Below are 26,076 nucleotides of genomic sequence, written 5' to 3'. Positions count from 1 at the left end.
GGTTCAAGTGATTCTCCTGCCTCAGCCTCCCCAGTAGCTGGGATGACAGGCACCCACCACCATGCCTGGCTAATTTTTGTATTTTAAGTAGTGATGGCGTTTTACCATGTTAGCCAGGCTGGTCTCAAACTCCTGGCCTTAAGTGATGCACTGGCCTCTTGGCCTCCCAAAGTGCTGGGATTACAGGCGTGAGCCACTGTGCCTGTCCCTTGCTAAATCTTTCTTTCTTTTTTTTTTGAGACAGAGTCTTGCTCTGTCATCCAGGCTGGAGTACAGTGGTACGATCTCGGCTCACTGCAAGCTCCGCCTCCCGGGTTCACACCATTCTCCTGCCTCAGCCTCCTGAGTAACTGGGACTACAGGCACCCACCACCACGCCTGGCTAATTTTTTGTATTTTTAGTAGAGACGGGGTTTCACCTTGTTAGCCAGGATGGTCTCGATCTCCTGGCCTTGTGATCCACCTGCCTCGGCCTCCCAAAGTGCTGGGATTACAGGCGTGAGCCACTGCGCCCGGCCATCCCTTGCTAAATCTTTTAACTGCTGGTCCCATTTTCCTCATCTATGAAATATTTTATGGAACTGTACTATTAAAGAAAATTTTCTTTGCTAATAAATGCAGGAGGTATCACTTATGAAAAACCCACATCATGCTATTTTCATAATTGGGCTTTATATATTGTGTTCTTGGGTTAAATACTTTGTTCTAGACTTAAAATTATTTGTGTTTCTTACCAGGTTTAAGAATTGTTTAAGCTGCATCAATGGAGCACATACAGGGAGCTTGGAAGACGATCAGCAATGGTTTTGGATTCAAAGATGCCGTGTTTGATGGCTCCAGCTGCATCTCTCCTACATTAGTTCAGCAGTTTGGCTATCAGCGCCGGGCATCAGATGATGGCAAACTCACAGATCCTTCTAAGACAAGCAACACTATCCGTGTTTTCTTGCCAAACAAGCAAAGAACAGTGGTATGTGAAAATTCTACTTAGGAAATTTAGCTATTTATCTGCCTGTGGGACACATTAAGGATCATGTTGTTCAACTTAAAGACAGGCAAAATATTCATTGTCATATAGGGTCTTTATTAATTTTTTTTCTAACTGCAGATTAATTTCTTTATATTGCTGTTCTTTCCACACCGCCTGTTTTTTCCCACCTCTTGGCCTGCCTTCTATTACTCTTGCTTGGAATGTCTTCCTTTGTGCCACTTCATCCAAACAAATAGTACATTTTTATGTGTATATTTCAAAGAATTTTCTTTGAAAAGTCTCTAGGCCTTTCCAACTACTTTTTTTAGAAGACATTTTATTTCTTCTATTAAAATATTCACCTAAAGCTTTTTGAATATTACAATCAAGTATAAAGAAGAAAGTAAAATTACATAGAAAAAATTATTTTTGTGTATTTCATAGGCCCAGGACAAGTCTGGAGGCAGCTTAGAATCATATAGTCTTCTTTTTCAGGGCACTGACACCAGCCAGTTAATTCTGCATAGTTTATTTTTGTTGTACCAGTGACAGGTTCGTATTGGCGTCATGGCAGGACAGTGCCGCTAGGTTTTTGGATAGAAAATTTCTTTTCTTTTTTTTTTTTTTTTGTTTTTTTGTTTTTTTGTTTTTGAGACGGATTCTCACTCTGTCACCCAGACTGGAGTGCAGCTCACTGCAACCTCTGCCTCCTGGGTTGAAATGATTCTCCTGCCTCAGCCTCCCAAGTAGCTGGGACTACAGGCACACGCCACCACGCCCGGCTGATTTTTTTTCACCATGTTGACCAGGCTGGTCTCAAACTCCTGACCTCAGGTAATCCACCCGCCTCGGCCTCCCAAACTGCTGGGATTACTGACGTGAGACACCACCCCAGCCTGATAGGAAACTTCAGTTTTTCTAAGAATTTAGCACTCAAAAAAGTTATCTGGCCGGGTGTGGTGATTCACGCCTATAATGCCAGCACTTTGGGAGGCTGAGGTGGGCAGATGGCTTGAGCTCAGGAGTTCAAGACCAGTCTGGACAACATGGCATACTCCATCTCTACAAAAAAATTTTTTTAAAGTAGGCCGGTTGTGGTGGCTCACGCCTGTAATCCCAGTACTTTGGGAGGCCAAGGCCAGCACATTACTTGAGGTCAGGAGTTCGAGACAAGCCTGGCCAACATGGTGAAACCCCATCTCTACTAAAATTACAAAAATTAGCCAGGCATGGTGTTGCGCGTTTGTAATCCCAGCTACTTGGGAGGCTGAGGCAGGAGAATCACTTGAACCTGGGAGGCAGAGGTTGCAGTGGGCTGGGATTGCGCCACTGCACTCCAGCCTGGGCGAAAGGGCGAGACTCTATCTAAAGAAAGAAGTAACAACAAAAATGTAGCCAGGCGTAGTGGCACGCATCTGTAGTCCCAGCTACTCGGTACTCAGAAGGCTGAGGTGGGAGGATGGCTTGAGCCCAAAGGTCGCAGTGAGCTGAGACCGCACCGCTTCACCCCAGCCTGGGTGACAGAGAGCCAGACCCCTTCTCAAAGAAAAAAAAAAAAATTCTACTATTATGGATAAAACAAAACCAACCACCTGGCCAAAACAGAAAAGTGAAATTGTATTGGTTTTGCTTAGTGGAACTGTTCAGAGAACTTGAGTTCAAAACTTCCATGCCTCTTCCTCTCCTGTCCTCTGTTCTTTGTGTAAAATCAATGCATTGTGTTTATACCGTATAGTCAGGTGAAGCAAGGTTCTGAGGTGGGGAACCCCAGTCCAGAGTTTTCTCTGTTTGCTTGTAACAGTTCCACTCTTCCCAATTTGTTAATAAATTGTTTATACTTTTTTCGTGAACCTAAGGAGCCTCCCCAGTATAGTGTTGAATACTTAGGTGCATTTTGAACTGAAGGCAGAACTCAAAAGTCCAATTAAAGTTTGAGTAAGTTTATCTTTGTCTTCCTAAAAATGAAAATTTTATGGCTGGCAAAATAAGTGGTAATAATCCCCTATATCTGAATAGTGGTCTTTCATTTGCAAAGTAATTTTACCTACTGTTTCTCGTTAATTTTCTTTCTGACCCTAAATTGAGAAGTCAGATATAGGAAGTGTGTGTTATGAGAAGTTGAAGACCGTTTGGTGCTTCTTCAGAGTGTTATTGAGACTATCTTCTCCATCCTCATCTGCTACCAGTTTGCCCAGCAGGCTGGGAAACTTAATTTGGCATAGTGATTAAGTGTATGAACCTTTAAAACAAGAAAACCCCAATTTACATCCTTGCATTGCCTTTTATTAGCTATATCATTTAAACAAGTTTTATACTTTTTTGAGCCTGTTTCCTGATCTTTATGAAATGATGCTTGTACTTAGTACAGTGACTGATTCATTAGTGAAGTGGTAGCTATGATGATGATTATTACATATTTTTTTTAGATAGAGGCTCTCACTGTCACCCGGGCTGGAGTGCAGCGGCCCGATCTCGGCTCACTGCAACCTCTGCCTCCCAGGTTCAAGTGATTCTCCTTGCCTCAGCCTCCCAAGTAGCTGGGATTACAGGCACCCACCACCACATCTGGCTAATTTCTTTGTATTTTTGTTAGAGATGGGGTTTCACCATGTTGGCAAGGCTGGTCTCAAACTCCTGACCTTGTGATCCGCCCGGCTCACCTTCTCAAAGTGCTGGGATTACAGACGTGAGCCACCGTGCCTGGCTGCTGTGACTATTTCTTAGCTTTTTTTTTGAGACGGAGTCTCGCTCTGTCGCCCAGGCTGGAGTGCAGTGGCGGGATCTCAGCTCACTGCAAGCTCCGCCTCCCGGGTTTAGGCCATTCTCCTGCCTCAGCCTCCGGAGTAGCTGGGACTACAGGCACCCACCACCTTGCCCGGCTAGTTTTTTGTATTTTTAGTAGAGACGGGGTTTCACAGTATTAGCCGGGATGGTCTCGATCTCCTGACCTCGTGATCCGCCCATCTCGGCCTCCTAAAGTGCTGGGATTACAGGCTTGAGCCACCGCGCCCGGCCTATTTCTTAGCTTTTTATACATCTATGTAGTCCTTGATCAGCTCCATTTGAGCACAGCTGGTGGCTGGAAACCAAGCTTGACTTCCTACAGCTTATGAGAAGGTTGTAGCCTAGGTTAGTTTTGCCTATTTCTTGGTAAAGATGAACTAACTCTGGAAGAACTAGCTGCTTTCACCAGGCACCAAGCTTCAGGAAAGCGGTAGAGGAGAGAAGAGTCACTTAGGCCAGCACCATCAGTCAGCTGTTTTTACTCCTCCCCAGGTTGCTTCACTTCCTGAACCCAGAATGACTCTCATAATCACTCAGTGGGTTCTAGAAATTATTTAGCTGATTACAGCATGTATCCATGGAGGGCTGTAAAGAGGAGAATGAGACAGAGGACGTGTATCTGACTTAAATAATTTTAGATGTGATAATTAGGTTTTTGAATGTTTCTTGTAATTTTTATTTTCTAAACGTGTACCTCTTTGACTTCCTCCTGCTGCTGTTGCTGCTGTTGTTGCTGCTGCTACTGCTTCTAATTATTATTAGATGAGTGATTGACTGGAGCTGAGGACCACTACTGTTAGAATCAGCTGACCAGCAGGTTAAAATACAGATTCGTTCTGTATGAATGGGCTTTATTCCATACTAACTGAATCAGAGTCCTTGGATGTGTTGGACAGGTAGATGGAACCTATGTTTTCACAAGCTTCTCTGAGGATTCTAATGCCAGCTACATTTGGGAACCTGACTGAATTAGACAATATTTAAAGAACTGTCCAGCTTGAATTATGATTTAATGAAGACTGATAATATAGCAGATATCACTTTATAGCTTAGAAAACATTGCTATGCAGTATTTGATGCAGGTCATGATTCTGTTGGTGTATGTTTATTACTCTTCGTTTTCCTCCTTCTTAGTGTCTTCATAGTTCAGATCAGTATAGCTTACTTGTTTTGTTTCTGAAAAGCTGGAAGTTGGTGGGTATCACTGCGTCAAGAAACTTTTAAAATAAACTTATTTTGGAACATTAAAAAATATATACAGGCTGGGTGCAGAGGCTCTTCCCTGTAATCCCAGCACTTTGGGAGGCTGATGAGCCCAGGAGTTTGAGACCAGCCTGGGCAATATAGTGAGATCTTGTCTCTACAAAAAAAAAAAAAAAAATTAGCTAGGGGTGGTGCTGCCCACCTGTGGTCCCAGCTGAGACTGAGGCAGGAGGATCACTTGAACCGGGGTGGTCAAGGTTACATGAGTCATGATCATGCCATTGTATTGCAGCCTAGATGACAGAGCAAGACCCTGTCTCAGTATATATAATATAGATTTTATACACACACACACACACACCTGCACGTAGAGAGAATAACAAATCTGATGTACCGCTTACCCACTTTCAACACTTAGCTAACCATGGCAGTCCTGCTTAATCTGTGTTTTCATCCACTCCTTTCCCAATGTTTTGACACAAATCCTGGATACCATTTGTCTGAACTATTTTGGTATGTACAAGGAACTTTTAAAGAATGCTAATTTTATTTATTTTTAAATAGGTAAAACATTGATATGAGCCAGAAGTCTTGGGTGACCCCTGCCCCTGTATTCCCATTTCTTTTCCTCAGAGGTTTCCTATGATCAATCTTCTATCTGTCCGAAGAATCAGTTGGTTTCCCCTTACCCTGTTGTTCACGACCTTTCCTTTCTTCCACATCTCTGAAGGAGAGGAAAAACCATCGGTAGCTAAGGAAGCTATCACAGACTCCAAAGGAACTTTTTTCTTTTGGAAAATCTTTTCCTTTCTCCCAGATGATTGATCCTCCCGGAAAGTATTCCTCCCCCACTCCCATCACTTTCTGAGCTAATCTGTTACAAGTTCAAATCCTTCTATACTGTACTCTGAATGTGGAGTCCATCTTTGGGCTTCAAATAATGATTACTGGGCAAAGTCCCCATCAGTCCCTGGTGATAGCAAAATAAAGCCTTGTGAAAAGCTTCTTATGTTGCCCCTGTCTGCTGTTTTCAAATTCTTTAGGCTCACATGCATTTCCTTCTTTCCTAGATTGTTTTCTCTGCTTTGCATCCAAATACTATACCCTGGTTTGGAGCCTGGTAACTAGGAAGGCCCAGATACCTATGTCCTGTTTCTTAAGACTTTTTTCTGTTGTAAACCAGCTGGAGAAGGTTGGCTGGATTGGCATTGAGGTGCCTGGAGTAAGAGCCAAGATTAAGAACACTTTGGGCCTTTTGGAGCCCTGCTTTGCTTCCTTTCCCCTCCCCGTGTATTTGCATAGGTAAATATATGCATACACTCACCACCTTCTGGGGAAGGGGTTGGCTGGCTGCTGTAAGCTGTTAACACTTTCAGAGGAGGAACTTTGCTGTAAGAAGTTAACAAGCACTGCAAATCTATGTTTTGCCCTCCTTGCTGGCCATACTGACTCTAGTTACTTTACTTTTGATTAACTCTTGGCTTTGAAGATAAAACATGGAGGACTTTTATTAAAACTGAAATTTTAGTTCAAATTTTTTTACAGCTGCCATTAATTGTGAGTATCCTGGGCACTCACACTTCCCAAGAGGGTTCTGAGTACCTGCCTAGCTTTTTGAGGATTGAGTACAGGGAACTGTAGAGAAGTATGTGCCACTAAGGCTGCTTGGTATGGTATGCACATATATTTAAACTAAGATTGGTGTTTGTCCCTACAGCAGGGCTGGAGTTCTATATCTTCCACTTCCTACTTTGCCTTCACTAGTGTTAAGTACTTGTGAGATGGAATTTTTGTTAGAATGATTAGTCATTTTTGTTGAAATAAGTTGAAGTACAAATTTTGATCATAAAAATTCAGGTTTGTTTATAGAGCAGATTGGCTTATTTCCTCTTTAATGAATCTAATAAACATACATGTGTGTACATTCTAATCACACAAAATTAGAGACATGTAAAGGAAAAGTTTATCATTTTATCTTTCTTAACCAGTATCTCTTGATGTGAACAGCTAAGTGTAAATCTTTCCACACTCATATAACATACAAATTTCTTCACCTTTTTTTTTTTTTTTTTTTTGAGACAGAGTCTCGCTCTTGTCACCCAGGCTGGAGTGCAATGGCGTGATCTTAGCGCACTGCATCCTCTCGCCCCTGGGTTCCAGCAATTCTCCTGCCTCAGCCTCCTGAGTAGCTGAGATTACAGGTGTCCACCACCATGCCTGGCTAATTTTTGTATTTTTAGTAGAGACGGGGTCACTGTGTTGGCCGGGCTGGTCTCGAACTCCTGACCTCAGGTGATGCACCCGCCTTGGGCTTCCCAAAGTGCTGAGATTACAGGTGTGAGCCACTGTGCCTGGCCTCTTCATCTTTAAAATAATCTTACTCTATTATTCTGAAGGATATTTTTCCCCAATTAATACATCATGAACTCCTCTCCATCCAGGTCATTATAAGTAATATAATAGCTGCATAATGTGACATAATACAGATGTCTCACACTTCATTCAAGTACTTACCTATTGCTGTACATTCAGGTTGTTTCATATATGTGTGTGTGCGTGTGCCATCACAAGCAATGCTGTCATAAATTTGCCTGCACCTTTACAGACTTGTCTATTTATTTCTGTGCCCACCTTTCCAAGGGGTGCTGCAGCCTGGGTTGGTCCTAAAGGTGATCCTTTGTTTGTAGGTCAATGTGCGAAATGGAATGAGCTTGCATGACTGCCTTATGAAAGCACTCAAGGTGAGGGGCCTTCAACCAGAGTGCTGTGCAGTGTTCAGACTTCTCCACGAACACAAAGGGTAAGAGCTCAAAAGTCAATTGACTTCTTCAAACTAGTAAGGATCTTCTAGCTTCAAATAGCTATGTTTGTATTAAATTGTACTAGCTTCCTATAGAATATTGTATATTTCTATGCCTTTCTTTATAAAGAGATAATTCAGAAAAATAGGTATTAAGAAATTGAAATTATTGCTTGGACATTCTCTTGAAAAGTTAAGTACGTGTTAAGCTGGGCATGATGGCCAATACCTGTAATTTTAACACTTTGGGAAACTGAGGCAAGAGGGTTGCTTGAGGCCAGGAGTTCAAGACCAGCCTGGGCACATAGTGAAGGCCCATCTCTACAAAAAAAATTTAAAAAACTAGCCAGGCATGGTGGCGCGGCCCTGTAGTCCTAGCTGTTCGAAATGCTAAGGTGAGAAGATTGCTTGAGTCCAGGGCTTTGAGGCTGCAGTGAGTCATGATTGTGCCACTGGACTCCAGCCTGGGCTGAAGCAGGATCATATCTATTAAAAACAAAAAAGAAACAACAAAAAAAACACATGTTAGGTATTGATAATGTTTTCCATGGATGGAAACAGTAATGTTAGATGCTATGTTTTTTGAGGCAAAGATTTTTCTTTGTGTTTCCTGTGTTTCCTGTAATGCATTATATAGACTAGGCACTCAGAAAGTGCATTATTATATATATAAAGAATGCTATCCTCAGGAGATTGACTTTTCTCATCCACTAATTTTTTTTGTTGTTGTTCAGTTAAATTGCCCTAATCCCTGCTGTTTAATAGATTGTTTAAAGATACAGAAGCATTTCTGCTTCAGGGAAGATTCATAGTTTATCCTATTCATAATGGTGGTGGCAAGATAGAGGCATCCCCTCAAAGGCTAGGAGTAATACCTCAAAGCAGCAGAACTGTCTGTAATTATCCATTATCCACTATTCCCTCCACCCCTAAAATATAGGGAAACCTTTAAAGGGTTCTTTTTTTACCCTCTTCTTGGAAAGGGTCACTTATGTTATTCATCTTTAGCTTACATTTTTTCATGTTTCAAAGAGTTCTCCAGTTTGAGAGAATAGCCCAGGGAATAAATCTACTCAAAGGGGTGAGTGTAATTCTCAATTTAGGAGGCGTTTGTTGAAGTGCAAATCTTTGAAGCAGATGTTAATTTTGCTGAATGTAGCCCAGGTTGGGTCCCTAAGCCAATCCATAGTGCTCCTTAAGGACTAGAGAGATTCTGAGACAGGGAGGGCTTGGTCTGCTCTCATCCAAGGCTGCACTGGTTTGGAGCTACTCTGGAGTCTCTAGGACAGAGAGCAGATTGTCATTAGGATCAGTCTGCAGATTGATGAGAAAATAAGGCTTGTCCTCCCTCTCTTCATAAGGGCAAAATAGTCCTTTGGAATTATAGGGAGTTTTCCAGGTGCTGTATAGGTAATTATATTAAGGAGTGTATTATTTACTGTTGGGTAGTGAGCAAAATGGCTTGACTAGGCTTCTGGTAGATGATGAAGAGGCTTGAATGATGCTGTACATGTTATTCTCTTTACCTCAGAATATTCTTCCTTTAGAAAATGGGCCAGATTAACTGGATACAACATGAGAAAGGAATTGGGCATTGATGTTTACTTATATGTATCTGTTTTTTTATCTTATTTATACTGTAGGCAGAGAAAGTGTGGTTTCAGAATAGATTTTAAAAGACAGTTCTAAGTTTCTCATTGACTTTTAGACCCTACAACTACAGATTTGAGTCTGTTATTAATAGAAAAGTACATTTTTCATTTGTGGTTCCTTTCTATTTATCTAGATTGAAATAGGCTACTGAAGACTAAATTTTGTAATGCAGCAATATTTATAATCCATTTTACAGGATTTGGGGAGTTTTGTAAGATTTTAATGTTACAAATTCCAATTTAATGTATATTGACTTTATCGTGAGATTGTTATATATCGTTGTTTAAATAAAACTTTATTCTGGCCAGACGTGGTGGTTCACACCTGTAATCCCAGCACTTTGGGAGGCTGAGGCAGGAGGACCGCTTGAGGCCGAGGATTCAAGACAAGCCTGGGCAACACAGCAAGACTCTGTCTCTACCAAAAAACATTTTTTTTAAATAAATAGAAAACTTTATTCTAAGAACATGGGCTTTGGAGTTCAGCAGACCTAGATTCCAACATAGGCCCTTAAACTTGCTCTGTGGCCTTCAGCAAGTTACCTTCTTAGAGTCCCAGTTTTCTTATTTTTCAGATAGAAATAATACCTACTTCATAGATTTGTTGTATGAATTAAACAAATTATTGTTGTATGGATTAAATAAAGTTGTGTTTATATAGCATGTGATAAATGGTAGCTGTTGTTATTTCTTTTTTTTTTTTTTTGAGACGGAGTCTTGCTATCACCCAGGCTGAAGTGCAGTGGCCGGATCTCAGCTCACTGCAAGCTCCGCCTCCCAGGTTCACGCCATTCTCCTGCCTCAGCCTCCCGAGTAGCTGGGACTACAGGCGCCCGCCACGTCGCCCAGCTAGTTTTTTGTATTTTTTAGTAGAGACGGGGTTTCACCGTGTTAGCCAGGATGGTCTCGATCTCCTGACCTCATGATCCACCCGTCTCGGCCTCCCAAAGTGCTAGGATTGCAGGCTTGAGCCACCGCGCCCGGCCAGCTGTTGTTATTTCTATTGCACTTTTACCTTGTTTAAACATTTCCCGTTCATACTTTTTTTTAAAATTCTTTTTAGTAAAAAAGCACGCTTAGATTGGAATACTGATGCTGCCTCTTTGATTGGGGAAGAACTTCAAGTAGATTTCCTGGATCATGTTCCGCTCACAACACACAACTTTGTAAGTTGCAGATCTCCTCTCTTTCTGGCATGTTGAGGGCTTTGCCAGGCATAACAGAAATTTCTCAGGTAATATGCCTATGTATATAGTTGAATTGTTTAAAGCTGTTTATGCTGTTGTTTACGGTAAGGCAATTTAGATTTCATTAGCCAGAGATACACTTTAATTTGTGATTTGAATTCTGTAAATGTTGGAAGTACGATTCATTTTGTAAAAACTCTTTTGGAGGCCAAGGAGGAAATGACTTTGTCTTTTGTCATCTTTTATTTATTCAGCATAATTTACACCTGTGTTCTTGTTGTAGGCTCGGAAGACGTTCCTGAAGCTTGCCTTCTGTGACATCTGTCAGAAATTCCTGCTCAATGGATTTCGATGTCAGACTTGTGGCTACAAATTTCATGAGCACTGTAGCACCAAAGTACCTACTATGTGTGTGGACTGGAGTAATATCAGACAACTCTTGTAAGGCATTGTTCTTTTTCTCAAGGAATATAGGGATGAGGAGTATAAATACTTTAAAGGGTATTTGGTGTAAATTTTGACTGACAGGTCTGGATTCTAGACTCATTTAATGAATTGTGATCCAGAAACTACTTTAGAAACAGTGATAATTCTGAAACTAGCTAGGCTTGGTGGCATCAATAGTCCAGAATGAGCAGGTAGGAGTAGGACTTACTATCTGTCAAATTGAGATTGGCATACTATGACTGTGATTCAGTAAGGAAAAGAACAAAAGGATATGAAAACAAGAAGATTTTTTGCTTTTCTCTCTTAATGGTATCATCTACTAGGGTTGCTAGTAGACACTGCTCTGTATTTTGTTGAATATGCTGAATGAGCCTTTGACATTGAGAAAGAGCAGAAAGCACAGTTGATGCTATTTTCTTCACTTCAAACTGGAGAAAACTTAGTTGTTTGGAATTAAAATTGTTTGAATATAAAATCTTGAAAGATTGTTTCTGTTAGGAGACAATATATTTCATATAGATAAAATTTTATTAAAGAATTTAGTTTATATTAAAAGTACATAGTCCAAACTGCCTTTTAAAAACTGTAACTAGGGATATGAAAAGTTTAAAGTTTTTTCCTTTTTTGATAGTACTAGAGAGACCAAGGGAGTGTTATTATTAGACCATGACGAAAACATTTTTGCTTTCATGGTCACTTACATATTGATTTTGTGATGAGAGCTTGAGTAGCACAAATGGCACAAGCTTTCAAAATTTATCTTATTTTTGTCCCCCCAACCCCCCACCACCTTTTTTTTTTTTTTTCCTTTGAGATGAGTCTCTTTCTGTTGCCAGGCTGGAGTGCAGTGGCGTGATCTCGGCTCACTGCAACCTACGCTTCCCAGGTTCAAGCGATTCTCCTGACTCTGCCTCCCAAGTAGCTCAGACTATAGGCACACACCACCACGCCCAGCTAATTTTTGTAGTTTTAGTAGAGATGAGGTTTCACCTTCTTGGCCAATATGGTCTCGATCTCTTGACCTTGCAATCTGCCCACCTCGGCCTCCCAAAGTGCTGGGATTACAGGCATGAGCTACCACACCCAGCAATTTTTTTTTTTTTTTTTTTAAAGACAGGATCTCGCTCTGTCTCACATGCTGGAGTGCAATGGCATGATCACAGCTCACTGTAGCCTTGACCTCTCGGGTTCAAGTAATCCTCCTACCTCAGCCTCCTGAGTAACTGGGACTACAAGTGTTTGCCACCATGCCTAGCTAATTTTTGTATTTTTTGTGGAGACGGGGTTTCACCATGTTGCTCAGGCTGGTCTAGAACTCCTGAGCTCAAGCAGTCTGTGCACCTTGGCCTTCCAAAGTGTTGTGGTTACAGGTGTGAGCCACCGCACCTGGTGGCACAAGCTTCTGAGTCTAACAGACGTATGTCAGAATCTCACTGTTGTCATTAACCATAACCACAACTGAGTTTTCATTCATGCATCTGAATAAAGGGGATATTACCTTCCCTGCATTCTTCTTATGAGGCTTGCTGACAGGTACCCAGCTCATGGAAAGAAGGTGCCTAATTACTCAGTTTTCTGTGATTTATTCCTCCTATTTAGTCTTTTTATCTATGTATTTTCAAGATGGAATGTTTCCAGAAAAGCTCTATGTGACATAGTTTGTAAAATGTTCTACTGTAGTTTGAAAAGCATTATTTTGATATTGCTAGACATAGGACCAGTATTTCCTAGAAATGCACACTGGGCCGGGCGTGGTGGCTCACTCCTGTAATCCCAGCACTTTGGGAGGCTGAGGCGGGTGAATCATCTGAGGTCAGGAGTTCGAGACCAGCCTGGCCAACATGGTGAAACCCCGTCTCCACTAAAAGTACAAAAATTAGCTGGGCGTGGTGGTGTATGCCTGTAATCCCAGCTACTTGGGAGGCTGAGGCAGGAGAACCCAGGAGGCGGAGGCTGCAGTGAGCCGAGATTGCTCCTCTGCACTCCAACCTGGGCAACAGAGTGAGACTCCATCTCAACAAAAAAAAGAAAAAGAAAAAGCACAGTGGAGCCCGTATGTTTATTGGCAGGTTAGTAGTATTCACATTCAATAATCATTCAAACCCAGTTATTTGTAATATTGTTCCCTTTATTCTAGGTAATGTAAAACAGTTGAGGAAAATGTGACTGGGAAAAGTTCAGTTTTAGTAGCTCTGAGTTTGCAAAAGCAAGGCATGCTGATTATCTCTGTAAGATTACTGTAAGCCTAAAAACCAGTCTTTCCTTGCTTTTGTTTAGATTGTTTCCAAATTCCACTATTGGTGATAGTGGAGTCCCAGCACTACCTTCTTTGACTATGCGTCGTATGCGAGAGTCTGTTTCCAGGATGCCTGTTAGGTAATTTTTTTACCTATAGCTTTTCTTTTAGAAAGTTATTGGGGGGGGGGGTTGGAAGCTCGAAGACAAAAAGTAAGAGTTTCTTCACATTCCCTCCTCTATGTGGAAATCCCTTACTGCTTCTGTGGAATGTGATACTGGTGGTACAGCAAAATGTAGAAATTCTCTTTATGGATCTGTAGATCTTACATTCTGGAAAGTGACTTTGACTATAGTTTCTTCTGTTATCGTAGCATATTCCTTAATATGTCATTACATTTTAAAGAGCTTGAGATTCTACTTTCCTGAGTATGTACTGAGTTCAACCTCAATGGAAAGGGTCCCAAAACTTGATACAGTGATTCAATAAAAATAAAACCCTTAACTTTGAAATGCATGTTATGGCCTTGCATTTGCTAAAACCATGTATTTAAATAGACTAGTGTCTTTAAAAAACATGTAGTTATATTTTCAGCATAAATATTGTTTCTAATGTGTCTCTGAGTTTGCATATAACTTGTCTTTACTCTGTTTTCCAGCTTTACAATCAGTTTTGTTCAGTTCACGTATTGCTCAGTGTTACACACATGAATTTGAAACCTAAAGTAAAATCTACATCCAAAATATCTTACTTTAGGCCAGGCATGGTAGCTCACGCCTGTAATCCCAGCACTTTGGGAGACCAAGGTGGGCAGACCACTCGAGGTCAGGAGTTCCAGACTAGCCTGGCCAACCAACATGGTGAAACTCCATCTCTACTAAAAATACAAAAAACTGGCTGGATGTGGTGATATGCGCCTCTTGGCCCAGCTACTTGGGAGGCTGAAGCAGGAGAATCTTCAACCTGGTAGGCAGTGAGCTGAGATGGCACTATTGCACTCCAGCCTGGGTGACAGAGCAAGACTCTATCTCCAAAAAATACACACACACACACACACACACACACACACACACACACACACAATGTGTAATCAGATAATGTTTAATGTGAAACTACTATGGAAATTATTAAAGGCAGCATATCTCAGAATAAGGAATTTGCATATGTCTGGATATATATTTGTGTGTGACTTTTATTTTTCTTGATAATTTGAAAAGCAGATCTGACCAAGAGTTTGTAGTTACCTCTGAGGATTAGAAGAAACCAGGCCTCTGAAGCCATAAACAGAATTATGTGGGAAGGCATTTTTTCAAGACAATAGAACAATTTCCCTTAGAAAAGCTGGCCTTTTATCCCTTTAATTCATACATGGATGTTAACTGAATCTGAACAAACCTCAAACTAATCTTTAGAACAAATAATGAAAACGTTTGGCCTTTTTGCAGATATGCTCAGCACGTCTACTTATCTGTTTAAAATCTTAAAGTTCTTAAATTTAGTCTGTAAATTAAACTGGGCGTGTTCCAACTAGCTTAATAAGTGGTAGTGTGGTTGTCAAATGTTAATCTATTCTTTCCCGGAGATGAGGTAAAAATTTGGAGTATTCAGGTGGCGCTTTATTAAAAAAAAGAAAACTTAAAATACATTCTCCTTTTCATTGCATTCCCAATACATATATTATTTCCTGTTCCAAATTTTGTATGCAAAAGCACCCAGACTTAAGATAATTTTTAGATGTCACATATTTGAAAGAATCAAACATTTTGTCAAAGGTTGTACAGGTAGAGTTTGCCCTTAAGCATCTTAATCAAGTAGGTAGTTGAAAGACTTCACCAGTATGAAAGCCTAAATGCCAATCATGGAATTTTCTTTCTCCTCCTTGCCTAGTTCTCAGCATAGGTATTCTACACCTCACGCCTTCACCTTTAACACCTCCAGTCCCTCATCTGAAGGTTCCCTGTCCCAAAGGCAGAGGTCGACGTCCACACCTAATGTCCACATGGTCAGCACCACCCTGCCTGTGGACAGCAGAATGATTGAGGTAATAGGGCCCCTTGGGGGTGGTAATGTCAGTCAGTTAATGGGGTCAGGGTGATATTTATTTCAGAGAGTTTTGGGTTTCAAATCTGATCAAGGAATGTTGCAGCACTTTCTCAGGTCTCTGGACTTTTACAGTTTATTTTATATCCATAATATCTTTAGACTGGCTGAATAGTCTGGTTGGTATATCATTCAAGTGGAGAACTAAAATTTCCTGAAAAATATGTTAACATTTGAACTCTTCCCATTATCAGATTTGAATAGGCTTTTAATGAATGAGTGCCTAAGATATTTAAAGAGGAGTTTAATTTTGGTATGGGACAGAAAATAATAGTGATGGAGAACTACAGATTCTCTGGAAGACTTTTGTGATTTTATTTAGAAATAAAAGGGTGGAGTCCTAGGATTTAATAAGCAGGTATTTAGGGAGATGTCCAAGTGCCCAAAGCTAGTGTTTTTGAACTGCTTTTTCTTTTCTTGGCTTTTTGGTTATGTCCTATTGGTTTAATTTGCTTTCTGCTTCACCTTTAATAACAACTGAATACACTTAAATACTTCCTTTGTTCTTTATTCTTCTTTATTTCTCATTGCTTTGGACTAGAATAACAACCTGAATGCTTCTCCCAGGGCGTGGTCCAGACGATTTTGTTTGAGGGGAAGAGTAGGTATTTTTCTTCATGCTTTTGCTTTCTTGTAATTAACAGGATTGCTAAAACTGTCAGTAGACTACCAAAAATGAAATAGTTGCTAAGTTAAATTTATATTTCTTGTTGCTTGTTTCCATGTTTTCTTTTTTCCTTTTTTTTTTTTTTTTGGCAGTAGAGTATATAGAAGTAAAAAAAAAAAAAAAGTTGTATATGGTATTGATGATAGGTGAAATGAATTTCTTAAGTTAGGCCAGGCATGGCGGTGTATGCCTGTTGTCCCAGCTACTCCAGAGGCTAAGGCAGGAGGATCACTGGAGCCCAGAAGTTCTAGGCTGTAGGGAGCTACAATTGTGCCTGTGATTAGCCACTGCACTCCAACTGGGACAACATGGTAAGAATCCACCTTAAAAACAAACAAAAAATCTCAAGTTAGATTTTGAGGCCAAGGGCATTAAAAAGTTTTTGTTTTTGTTTTTGTTTTAAATCAGTTCCAACCAGACTAATGTTAGACTTACTTAGTTGGTACTCACAACATTGGTATTCTGTTTATATATTAGTACCAAATGTGTCAGTTTGGTTGATAAACCCTGGAATAAATATCCTTTATTGAAAGCTTATCAGAGATAACTATGCTCTCTCTCATCACGTAGACATCTGCTGCCTCAGGCACAGTTTATCTCACTCAGACCTCAAATCACTTTCAACATAATTGTCCTGCCACTGTTGTGAGGAGGTCATGTATAAGCTATTAATTTTGTTATTTTGGCTTTATCATTATGATTAGTCCTGATAATACAATAATATACCAGTTACTGCTACTTTTATTAAATGGTTTGTTCCTGTATGAACACCGTAATACTTACAGGGAACAGTAAAGGTCAGAATTGGCTGGGTGGGAAGATCACTTGCGACCAGGAGTTCGAGACCAGCCTGGGCTATATGTAGCAAAACCCCACCTCTACAAAAAGGTATATGAAAATTAGCTGGACTTGGTGGTGCACACGTGCAGTCCTAGTTACTCAGGAGGCTCAGGCAGGAGGATTGCTTGAGCCCAGGAGTTTGAGGTTGTAATGAGCTATGTATAATTGTGTCAAGAATTTTTGAGTTTTTATTATAAAAGAATTAGCACAACGGTTATGCCTAATCATTTTTTACTTTGGAAGCAGGGTAAATTTTGATTCCTGTTACTTAATCACATGAGTCAGCATTTTAAAAGTAGACTAATTGTTGCTTTATTTATTTAAATTATTTGTAAGTCTCAAATTATTCATAGTTCTCTTGAGTATTTAGATTCCAGGAACAATAGAAAAATTCTTTCTAGGATAAATTGATCCAGCTGTAGAAATTACCACAGAATAAAATATGGAATATTTAATGGATATAGGGAAGAAAATTACTATGACATTAAGGAAAATATCCTACTACATAGGAATATAATTGTGGTTAATAAAAATAAATTGTGCTTTGCTTTAAAAACAAAGAACAGATTACTTGGATAATGAAGCTACAGCTGCCGATTTCTATTGAAATCCACATTATTTTTTGCCACTGTTTTGCCCACCTGGCAGTTATCCTGCTGTACTTAAAAACACACAGATTCCTGGGCTTCCCACGTTCCCCTCCAGAACATGCTCAGTCAATCCTGGGTCGAGGATTGGGGTGGATCGTCATTCTTCTTTCCAGAGTCAGAATCACTATCCAAGTAATTCTGAAGACTAGCTAGTTTTGGGAACCAGAACTAGGGTTTCTTGTTAAATTCTGAATTATGTTTTGGGAGCAGAGGAACAGCTTGGTTTGATTCTTTTTATCTTGTAATGATATAATTGAGTGGGAGCATTCTAGTAATAGTTGTGTGGAACAAGTATCTTGTCTATACTGTAGTTACACAAAGAGAATAGTAGGACCTCCCCCCAAAAATGTCCTTTTTGAGGATACAGGGGCCAAGTGGTTTTATATTATTCTATTCCAAGTGATGAATTTTAGATTGGGGTTTAGGTCTCATGGAGGCCTCTGTGTTTTAAACTATTTTCCAAACAGTTTCTAATAAATTCTAAAGATAGCCTTTGCTTTCTCCCATGAGTAGAATGTAACCAATTTCCAAATTTACCCATAAGGCAGTGTTTTGTGGTGAAAGAGCTGAGGGCTGAGATCCGTGTATGATGGTTTCTGGTTCTATTTCTGCCACCTCCTGGCTCTGCCAAGTGACCTTGCCAAGTCTCCTTACCTGTTCAGATGTGTTTTCTTATATGTAAAATGTAGGTTTTAAACTTGGATTTGTGGTCTTTCCAGCTTTCTGTGATTTTAGGCTTGGATAAAGTATGTAGGCTGCTTACCTTTTTCAAATCCAACTTCTAGTCAATTTAGCCTAACTCCTCGTGCAGTAAGAGTGAGCTTCCCCCAGAATCCACCTCTCCACCCTGCCTTTTTTAAAAAAGTTTTGAGCCTCAGTGGAACAAGGTTCCCAATCTTTGGAAGGGTCTCAGCTGGGAGTAACTTTGCTAGCTTCCCTTGAAAGAGTATGTTTGTTGTGTACATTGCTTTCTTTTGAGAAAAAGAATGTGGTTTTCATTATATATGAAAAACTAATACCAGGCTTGGCACGGTGGCTCACACCTGTAATCCCAGCACTTTGGAAGGCCAAGGCAGGTGGATCACCTGAGGTCAGGAGTTCAAGACGAGCCTGGCCAACATGGCAAAGCCCTGTCTCTACTAAAAATGCAAAAATTAGTCAGGCATGCTGGTGCACACCTGTAATCCCAGCTACTTGGGAGACTGAGGCAGAAGAATCGCTTGAACCTGGGAGGTGGAGGTTGCGTTGAGCTGAGATTGCACCACTGCACTCCAGCCTGGGTGATGAAGCAAGCAAGACTCCGTCTAAAAAAAAAAAAAAAAAAATTAATACCAGTCCCTCTAATATTTAATGAAAAATCAGCCTTGGAGGTACTGGCCACTGATACTTGCTGAATTTAATCAAGGAATGTTGATTAGAGTATCTTTAGGATTTTTATGGTTTTTAGAGATTTTTTAATACTATTTTGTTCTTGCACATCCTTCTCCTCTTTTCCCTCCCCCAGAGAAAATCTTTTGTGTGTAGGAGCTGACCAGCTTTCCTTTTCTGTTTCAGGATGCAATTCGAAGTCACAGCGAATCAGGTACTTTCCCGTAGTCATTTAGCCAACAATAATGGGCTTTTTTTCCTTATACGGTGTATCTTCTGTTGGCTTATCCTTGTGTGGATTCTGTTTGTCTTGTCTATTAAGCCTCACCTTCAGCCCTGTCCAGTAGCCCCAACAATCTGAGCCCAACAGGCTGGTCACAGCCGAAAACACCCGTGCCAGCACAAAGAGAGCGGGCACCAGTATCTGGGACCCAGGAGAAAAACAAAATTGTGAGTATAGAAACAGTACCTTCTGCCAATTAGGGCTCAGTAAGAAAAACCTCGTTGGAAATTAGAATACTTTTAACTTATTTTGGGAGAGGATTCTAATAAAGTATATTTAATGAAGGAGATTATAAATATCACTGTCATTTTTGGCACACTTGCATCAGACAGCTTGCCAGTGCTTTAACTGAAATGGTATTTCTCAAAAGACAAAAATTGGAAGTATGGTTAATATGTTTATCTTTAAAAGATATAGAAACAGATGACATGGGTTGATTCTTTCTTTGATGCCCTCATTATCAAAAGATTATTACCGTTGCTTGGAGTATAATAATGATCTCTACTTGTTTCAGAGGCCTCGTGGACAGAGAGATTCAAGCTATTACTGGGAAATAGAAGCCAGTGAAGTGATGCTGTCCACTCGGATTGGGTCAGGCTCTTTTGGAACTGTTTATAAGGGCAAATGGCATGGTAAGCTTGGGGCCCTCCTTTTACTTACTGCAGGGCTTTGGTGTGAAGTCAAGTTTCAGCTCAGGGGGCCAGGAGGAAGAGAAGACTGAGTGCTCCTGGGCTTACAGCAGTACTCTCCCTTAGATACTTGGTTATACTTGAAGATTGAGCTTAATTCTTTTTAGACTAGGTTCTTATAAAGCTCCCAGGATAATTAGAAATTAGTGAATAAGACTTGAGCCCTATAATCAGATATCAGGAATGCTTCTCCTTTAAACTGATTAAATACAGTCTGCACATGGGTCATGCTTGGAAGCTCCTTAAGTGAGCAAGAGTCTGCTGCTATGGAGGGAGCTTGGGTTCTAAAAACTGTAAGCTGGAAAGGACCTTAGAGATTGAAATGGGGGCTGATTTGCCCATGGTCATGCAGTTAGGCATAAGAAAGCTGGAAATCTCCTGAAATAACTTCTCTTTGTCTCGCCCTAGGATTAGTTGTGGGTATCCCTATCAAACAGGGAAGGCATAGACTTAATTATTGAATCTATGTGGAATATTAGTGTTCTTATTTTAATGGAAACACTTTGTCACTTGGAAGAAAGGTACTATTTAACTTCTGTAGTTACAGCTTGTGTATTTTGGCAACACTCAACATTTTGGCAACATACTTAGCATTTCTCTGTTAGGTTTTTAATGCCTCTGGCTTTAGGACTTTGGCAAATAATAGGTATTTTCTTGAAAATGCTGCATGTTCCCAAAAAGTCATCTCTTCTAAATTCAGATTACAATAAAGCAAAAATCACAGAGTCCCTCAGTGCCTATACTTCTACTTTGGATGACACTGGAATTATCTTTAGAGATAAATGTGCAAATGTGCAAAGATTGAGAGAAGTCAAAAGCATCAAATGAATGGAGTATTAAAATTCAAGGTACTGAAAATATCAAACACCTCCAGTTTTGAGTACTTGGTGTTCTTTTTTTTTGGAGATAGATTCTTGCTCTGTTGCCCAGGCTGGAGTACAGTGGCACAATCACAGCTCACGGCAGCCTCCAATTCTTGGGCTCAAACAATCCTCCTTCCTAAGCCTCCCAAGTAGCTGGGACCACAGGTGAATGCCCAGCTAATATTTTTTATTTTTTTGTAGAGACAAGGTCTCACTATGTTGCCCAGGCTGGTCTCCAACTCCTGGACTCAAGCAGTCCTCTTGGGTCTCTCAAAATGCTGGGATTACAGGCATGAACCACTGTGCCCAGCCTTACCTTGTGCTCTTTAATGCATGGTTTTTACCACTTGTAATTTACCATGCTCATTAATGCATAGGTTTTCACCATTTGTAATTAATCATCTGACCAATTTCTAGTTCCTTAAGAGGATTGGCACCTGACTGAACATTTGTAAAGCACATGTGGAATGATTCCTTTTCCTTTGAAAATTGCATCTGGCAGGGCAGGGTGGCTCACGCCTGTAATCCCAGCACTTTGGGAGGCTGAGGCAGGCAGATCACTTGAGCCTAGGAGTTCAAGAACAGCCTGGGCAACATCGTGAAATCCCATCTCTACCAAAAATTAGGTGGATGTGATGGCACTCGCCTGTAGTCCCAGCTACTCAGAAGTCTGAGGCAGGAAGATTGCTTGAGCTCAGGAGGCGAATGTTGTAGTGAGCTGAGTACAGTAAGTACACACTACTGTACTCCAACCTGGGTGAAAGGGCAAGACCCTGTCTCAGAAAAAAAAAAAAAAAAAAAGAAAGTACATACATCTAGTATGTACTACCGGGCTGCCTCTCGGGTCCCAGAGAAATGATACTATTGTAGAATATTTATTTATATATATTTAGAGACAAGATCTGGCTCTGTTGCCTGGGCTGGAGTACTGTGGCACAATCTTGGCTTACTGCAGTCTCTGCCTCCTGGGCTCAAGCCAGCCATCCCCCTGCCTCAGCCTCCCAAGTAGCTGGGACTACAGGCACATGCCACCACACCCGGCTAATTTTTGTATTTTTTGTAGAGATGGGGTTTTGCCTTGTTTCCCAGGCTGGTCTTGAAATCATGAACTCAAGCGATCCACCTGCCTCGGCCTCCCAAAGTACTGGTATTGCAGGCATGAGCAACCATGCCCAGCCAGTTGCAGAATATTTTAGATGGCATAAATATCTCCAAGATTCCTTAGGAAAGAAGAACACAAGTACTTTGTGGGATAGAGCACTTATTGTATCTGAGATAACAAGGCTGCTAGTCATTGTAGGAGGCAGAGCAATGAATATTGCATTTATTGCTTCTGTTAGCATTTGATCATTTTTATATCACATTTTAAAAGCCCCAGCTAAAAGTCAGCGGATGAAGTTTAAGTTGTACCCAAGTTTAATTTTCCTCTGGTTGAGCACTTTTATTTGGGGATTCATAAGTTTTCAAGGCATTAGTACGTGGTACTGCTTCCGAACTTTGTCTTCTCTCAATAGAGTGAGCTTTCAAACTGTGATAAAGATTATTTGTTACAGTGTTACTTCCATAAAGACTGCTATTAGAATGTAGATAACTTGTTTTTAAGATTCTAGGATTTTTTAGGCCAGGTGCGGGTGGCTCACACCTGTAATCCCAGCACTTTGGGAGGCTGAGGCGGGCTGATAACGAGGTCAGGAGATCGAGACCATCCTGGCTAATATGGTGAAGCCCCGTCTCTACTAAAAATACGAAAAATTAGCTGGGTGTGGTGGCGGGCGCCTATAGTCCCAGCTACTCGGGAGGCTGAGGCAGAAGAATGGCGTGAACCCAGGAGGCAGAGCTTACAGTGAGCCGAGATCGTGCCACTGCACTCCAGCCTGGGTGACAGAGAGACTCTGTCTCAAAAAAAAAAAAAAAAGACTCTAGGTTTTTTAAGTCAGAAAGTCTCAAAAGTCAGAGGAGTGAAGAGCAGTGGACTTTTATGCCATGCTTTCAGAAAGCAAGCCCTGGTCTATGAATGAAGAAGAAAAATGAGTGGTCAAGGAAACATAATTTCTAGATTGTTTCATGCAACACTTTTTTTTCCCCCATATTCTGGTTCCTGTATACAATATATCTGTTCAATATCTTAAAAATTACAACTGTTTTCATGATTTTGATTGAAGATTTTTTTAACTCAGTCCAGCCACTGTGGAAGTAAAGCAGAAAGGGTCTCAAAGCAACTCAGAGGCCTCAGATGCATAAACTAAAACTCAACATATTTATTTAAAGCAGCGTCTCTGAGGCCCAAAGTTCACAACCTCCTTTTGAGCATTAAATTTGGCATCAAGCCTGGGTGTGGTGGCTCATGCCTGTAATCCCAGCACTTTGGGAGGCCAAGGCAGGCATATCATTTGAGGTCAAGAGTTCAAGACTAGCCTGACTGAAATGGTGAAACCCTGTCTCTGATAAAAATATAAAAATTAGCCGGGCGTGATGGCTTGCACCTGTAATCCCAGCTACTTAGGAGGCTGAGGTAGGAGAACTGCTTGAACCCGGGAGGTGGAGGTTGCAGTAAGCCAAGATCACACCACTGCACTCCAGCCTGGGCAACAGAATGAGACTCCATCTCAAAAAAAAAAAAAAAATTCCCTAGGCCAGGTGTGGTGGCTCACACCTCTAATACCTAGCACTTTGAGAGGTTGAAGTGGGAGGATCACTTTAGCCCAGGAGATCGAGACCAGCCTAGACAACATAGTGAGACCTTGTCTCTACAAGAAAACACAATTAGCTGAACGTGGTGCTGGGTGTCTGTTGTCCCGGGTACTCGAGAAACTGAGGCAGGATGATCACTTGAGCCTGCGAGATAGAGGCTGCAGTGAACCATGATCACACCACTGCACTCCAGCCTGGGCAACAGAACAAGACGCTTTCTCACCAAAAAATGGAGGAAAGCAGATATACACTGGCAGTCCCAGTTCAAAGTTTTTAGTAGGTTGGTCAGGGAGGAATCTGCCAAGAAAGTGGCATTTGCATGGAGGGTGAGGGTGGTGCATATATCTAGGGAAGCAGCAATATCAAGTGCAAAGTGGACCACTCACCTGGCCTGTTCAGAGAACTCAAGGAGATCTTATGGCTTCATTTAGAGTGAGTGAGAGGTAGACTAATAGGAGTGAGGTCCAGTGGTAGGGTGTTTTAGGGTCCTTTAAAGACTGAGTATCATTTGGGTTAAATGGGATCCAGGGTCGTACGAGACTTTTAGGAGGTTTGGCCAGCCTTTGTTTGAAAATGAGTGTGATGAGAGAGCTCATGATCTGTCTGAAAGCCCATTCTATCTCCAGGTAGTTCCTACTAGTAGAAAATAATTCTTAATTGGGTGCAGTGGCCCACATATAATTGGGTGCAGTGGCCAAACAGTTTAGGAGGCTGAGGCGGGAGAATACTTGAGGTCAGGAGTTTGAGACCAGCCTGGGCAACATGAGACCCTCGTCTTTACAAAAAATTTTAAGAATTAGCTGGGTGTGGTGGTGCACACCTGTATTGTAGTCCCAGTTACTTGGGAGGCTGAGGTGGGAGGATCCCTTGAGCCCAGGAGTTTGAGGCTGCAGTGAGTCATGATGGTGCTGTTGCACTGCAGTCTTGGTGACAGAGCAAGAGCCAGGGTGGGGCAAGGGGAGGGCATGGAATAGTTCTTTATTAGAGTTGAAATCCATTTTCCTATAATGTTTGTTCATTGATCCTAGCAGATTGAATGAATCCCTTTCGTGGCAGTCCTTGGATTGTTTATATGTAAATGAGGGAAATGCTGCAGTATAGAACATTGCTTCTGGATTTCATAAGAAATTGCAAGTAATCTGTTACCATAACTATGTTAATGAGAGCTGGCTGGCAGATGGATCCCTGCAAATACCATGGGCTCTGTCTTTGGTTGACCCTGTTTAGTCTTCCCATCAGTGACTTAACCAGAGGTGTAATATGTATTTGCACAGTAGTGAGGATTTAGAAAAGCGAGAAGAGTTCAACTGGCTAAGATGACAGAAAAAAAGAAAAGATCAACTTTTAACAGAGATAAGTCCTATTCGTTGTTCCAAAAAGTAGAACTGGAGGGGGAAGATGTGGCTTAATGATAATGCTTGTGGAAACTGCTAAGGAAGTTCAGCCGACTACAAGGTCAGAGTAAGTCACTGCGTGAACTTTGGCTCTGAATTCTGAGGTTGTATTACTGATTAGGGCCAGAACAGGTGACACCAGAGGGTGGGTTCAGTGACAACTAGAGCATGCCCAGAGGAGAGCTATAAGAAGGAATGGACTGCAAAACGAGGCCCATGAAATAGGAAGGTCCTTAGAAGCAGTTCCCCCTGAGCAATCATCCAGCATCTCCCAAGCCACGTGACTGAACCCCTAGGCCTGTCCTATCCCATCCCATTAAAGACTCTGCCATTTTCTGGGTCCTGGAGCCTGGGTCATAGTGTTGGCCATTTTCCCAGCACTCCCACTCAGTTGACTGCCTCATTGGGTCAGTTTACCTTCACAGGGTTTCTTGTCTTCATCCCTTCTTTCTAAGTCCCCACAGTCACCCATTGTGCTTGTACCTTTCCTGGGCTATTGCAGCAGATTCCTCTGTGGCCTCCCTCTTTCTGTCCTACAGGTGTCCAGATCCTACCCTAGAGTTTACTAAACACAGCTCAGGTTTCTCTCATCCCCTTCACCTCACCTTTATTTCTGATGTGCCCAGTCTGAAACATTGTCTCCTATTTACTAAAGTCCTTCCCTTGGTTTATATCCTATTTCTTTCAAAAAACCTTTCTATATCCTTTTGGAAAAGAGATTTACTTAGGCACCTGTAGTCCCAGCTACTTGGAAGGCTGAGGTCGGAAGATTGCTTGAGCCCAGGAGTTCGAGGCCAGCCTAGGCAACATAGTGAGGCCCCATCTCCAAAAAAGAAAAAAAAAAAGATTGACTCCCCCATCTTGGGGAACCCCTTCTGTTCCAGCACTCCTGTCTTGGCTCCAACTGTACCGGAATGGACACTTACGCAAAAGATTGTTGTCCTCCTACTCAGGGCTGGTTATACACGTGTCCCATATGGTATACCAGATCCATTTTTCTAGATAGAAGGTAGCTTTAAACATAGTGTGGATCTCTCCCATCCAGTCAACAGCACCTTCACCGGCAGCCCATGGCCCATGGTCCATGGTAAACACATGTGCAGGTTAACTGGATGAGAGCCACTTTGGAGGCTGCTGTTAAAACACAGGGACTCATTGAAACTTTAGATGAGAAAACCGGAGATCACGGGGAGACAGTTTGGTACCTATTGTGAGAACCATCTCTCTACCAATTTTCTTCCCAAAAATGAAA

At 41.3% G+C, this 26,076-nt stretch overlaps 1 protein-coding gene across 2 annotated transcripts in view; it reads left to right on the top strand.

Annotated features, from left to right (window-relative positions):
- The window catches only part of RAF1 (Raf-1 proto-oncogene, serine/threonine kinase), a 90,920-nt gene that overhangs the window by 54,842 nt on the left and 10,002 nt on the right, over positions 1–26,076 (top strand). Inside the window, exons 2-10 of one of the 2 annotated variants that reach the window (XM_011952332.1) lie at positions 738–970; positions 7,645–7,757; positions 10,473–10,575; positions 10,880–11,037; positions 13,321–13,419; positions 15,167–15,320; positions 19,091–19,118; positions 19,227–19,354; positions 19,702–19,819. In XM_011952332.1, coding sequence (XP_011807722.1) covers positions 764–970; positions 7,645–7,757; positions 10,473–10,575; positions 10,880–11,037; positions 13,321–13,419; positions 15,167–15,320; positions 19,091–19,118; positions 19,227–19,354; positions 19,702–19,819 — 1,108 coding nt within the window. In that variant the 5' untranslated portion in view covers positions 738–763. The remainder of the gene's footprint in view (positions 1–737; positions 971–7,644; positions 7,758–10,472; positions 10,576–10,879; positions 11,038–13,320; positions 13,420–15,166; positions 15,321–19,090; positions 19,119–19,226; positions 19,355–19,701; positions 19,820–26,076) is intronic. The other variant, XM_011952333.1, reaches the window with a different exon arrangement.

Source organism: Colobus angolensis, unplaced genomic scaffold, assembly GCF_000951035.1.
Source record: "Colobus angolensis palliatus isolate OR3802 unplaced genomic scaffold, Cang.pa_1.0 Scaffold34, whole genome shotgun sequence".
Lineage (NCBI taxonomy): Eukaryota > Metazoa > Chordata > Mammalia > Primates > Cercopithecidae > Colobus > Colobus angolensis.
The sequence above is the reverse complement of the archived record's forward strand: the minus strand, read 5'-3'. Positions and strand labels throughout refer to the sequence as shown.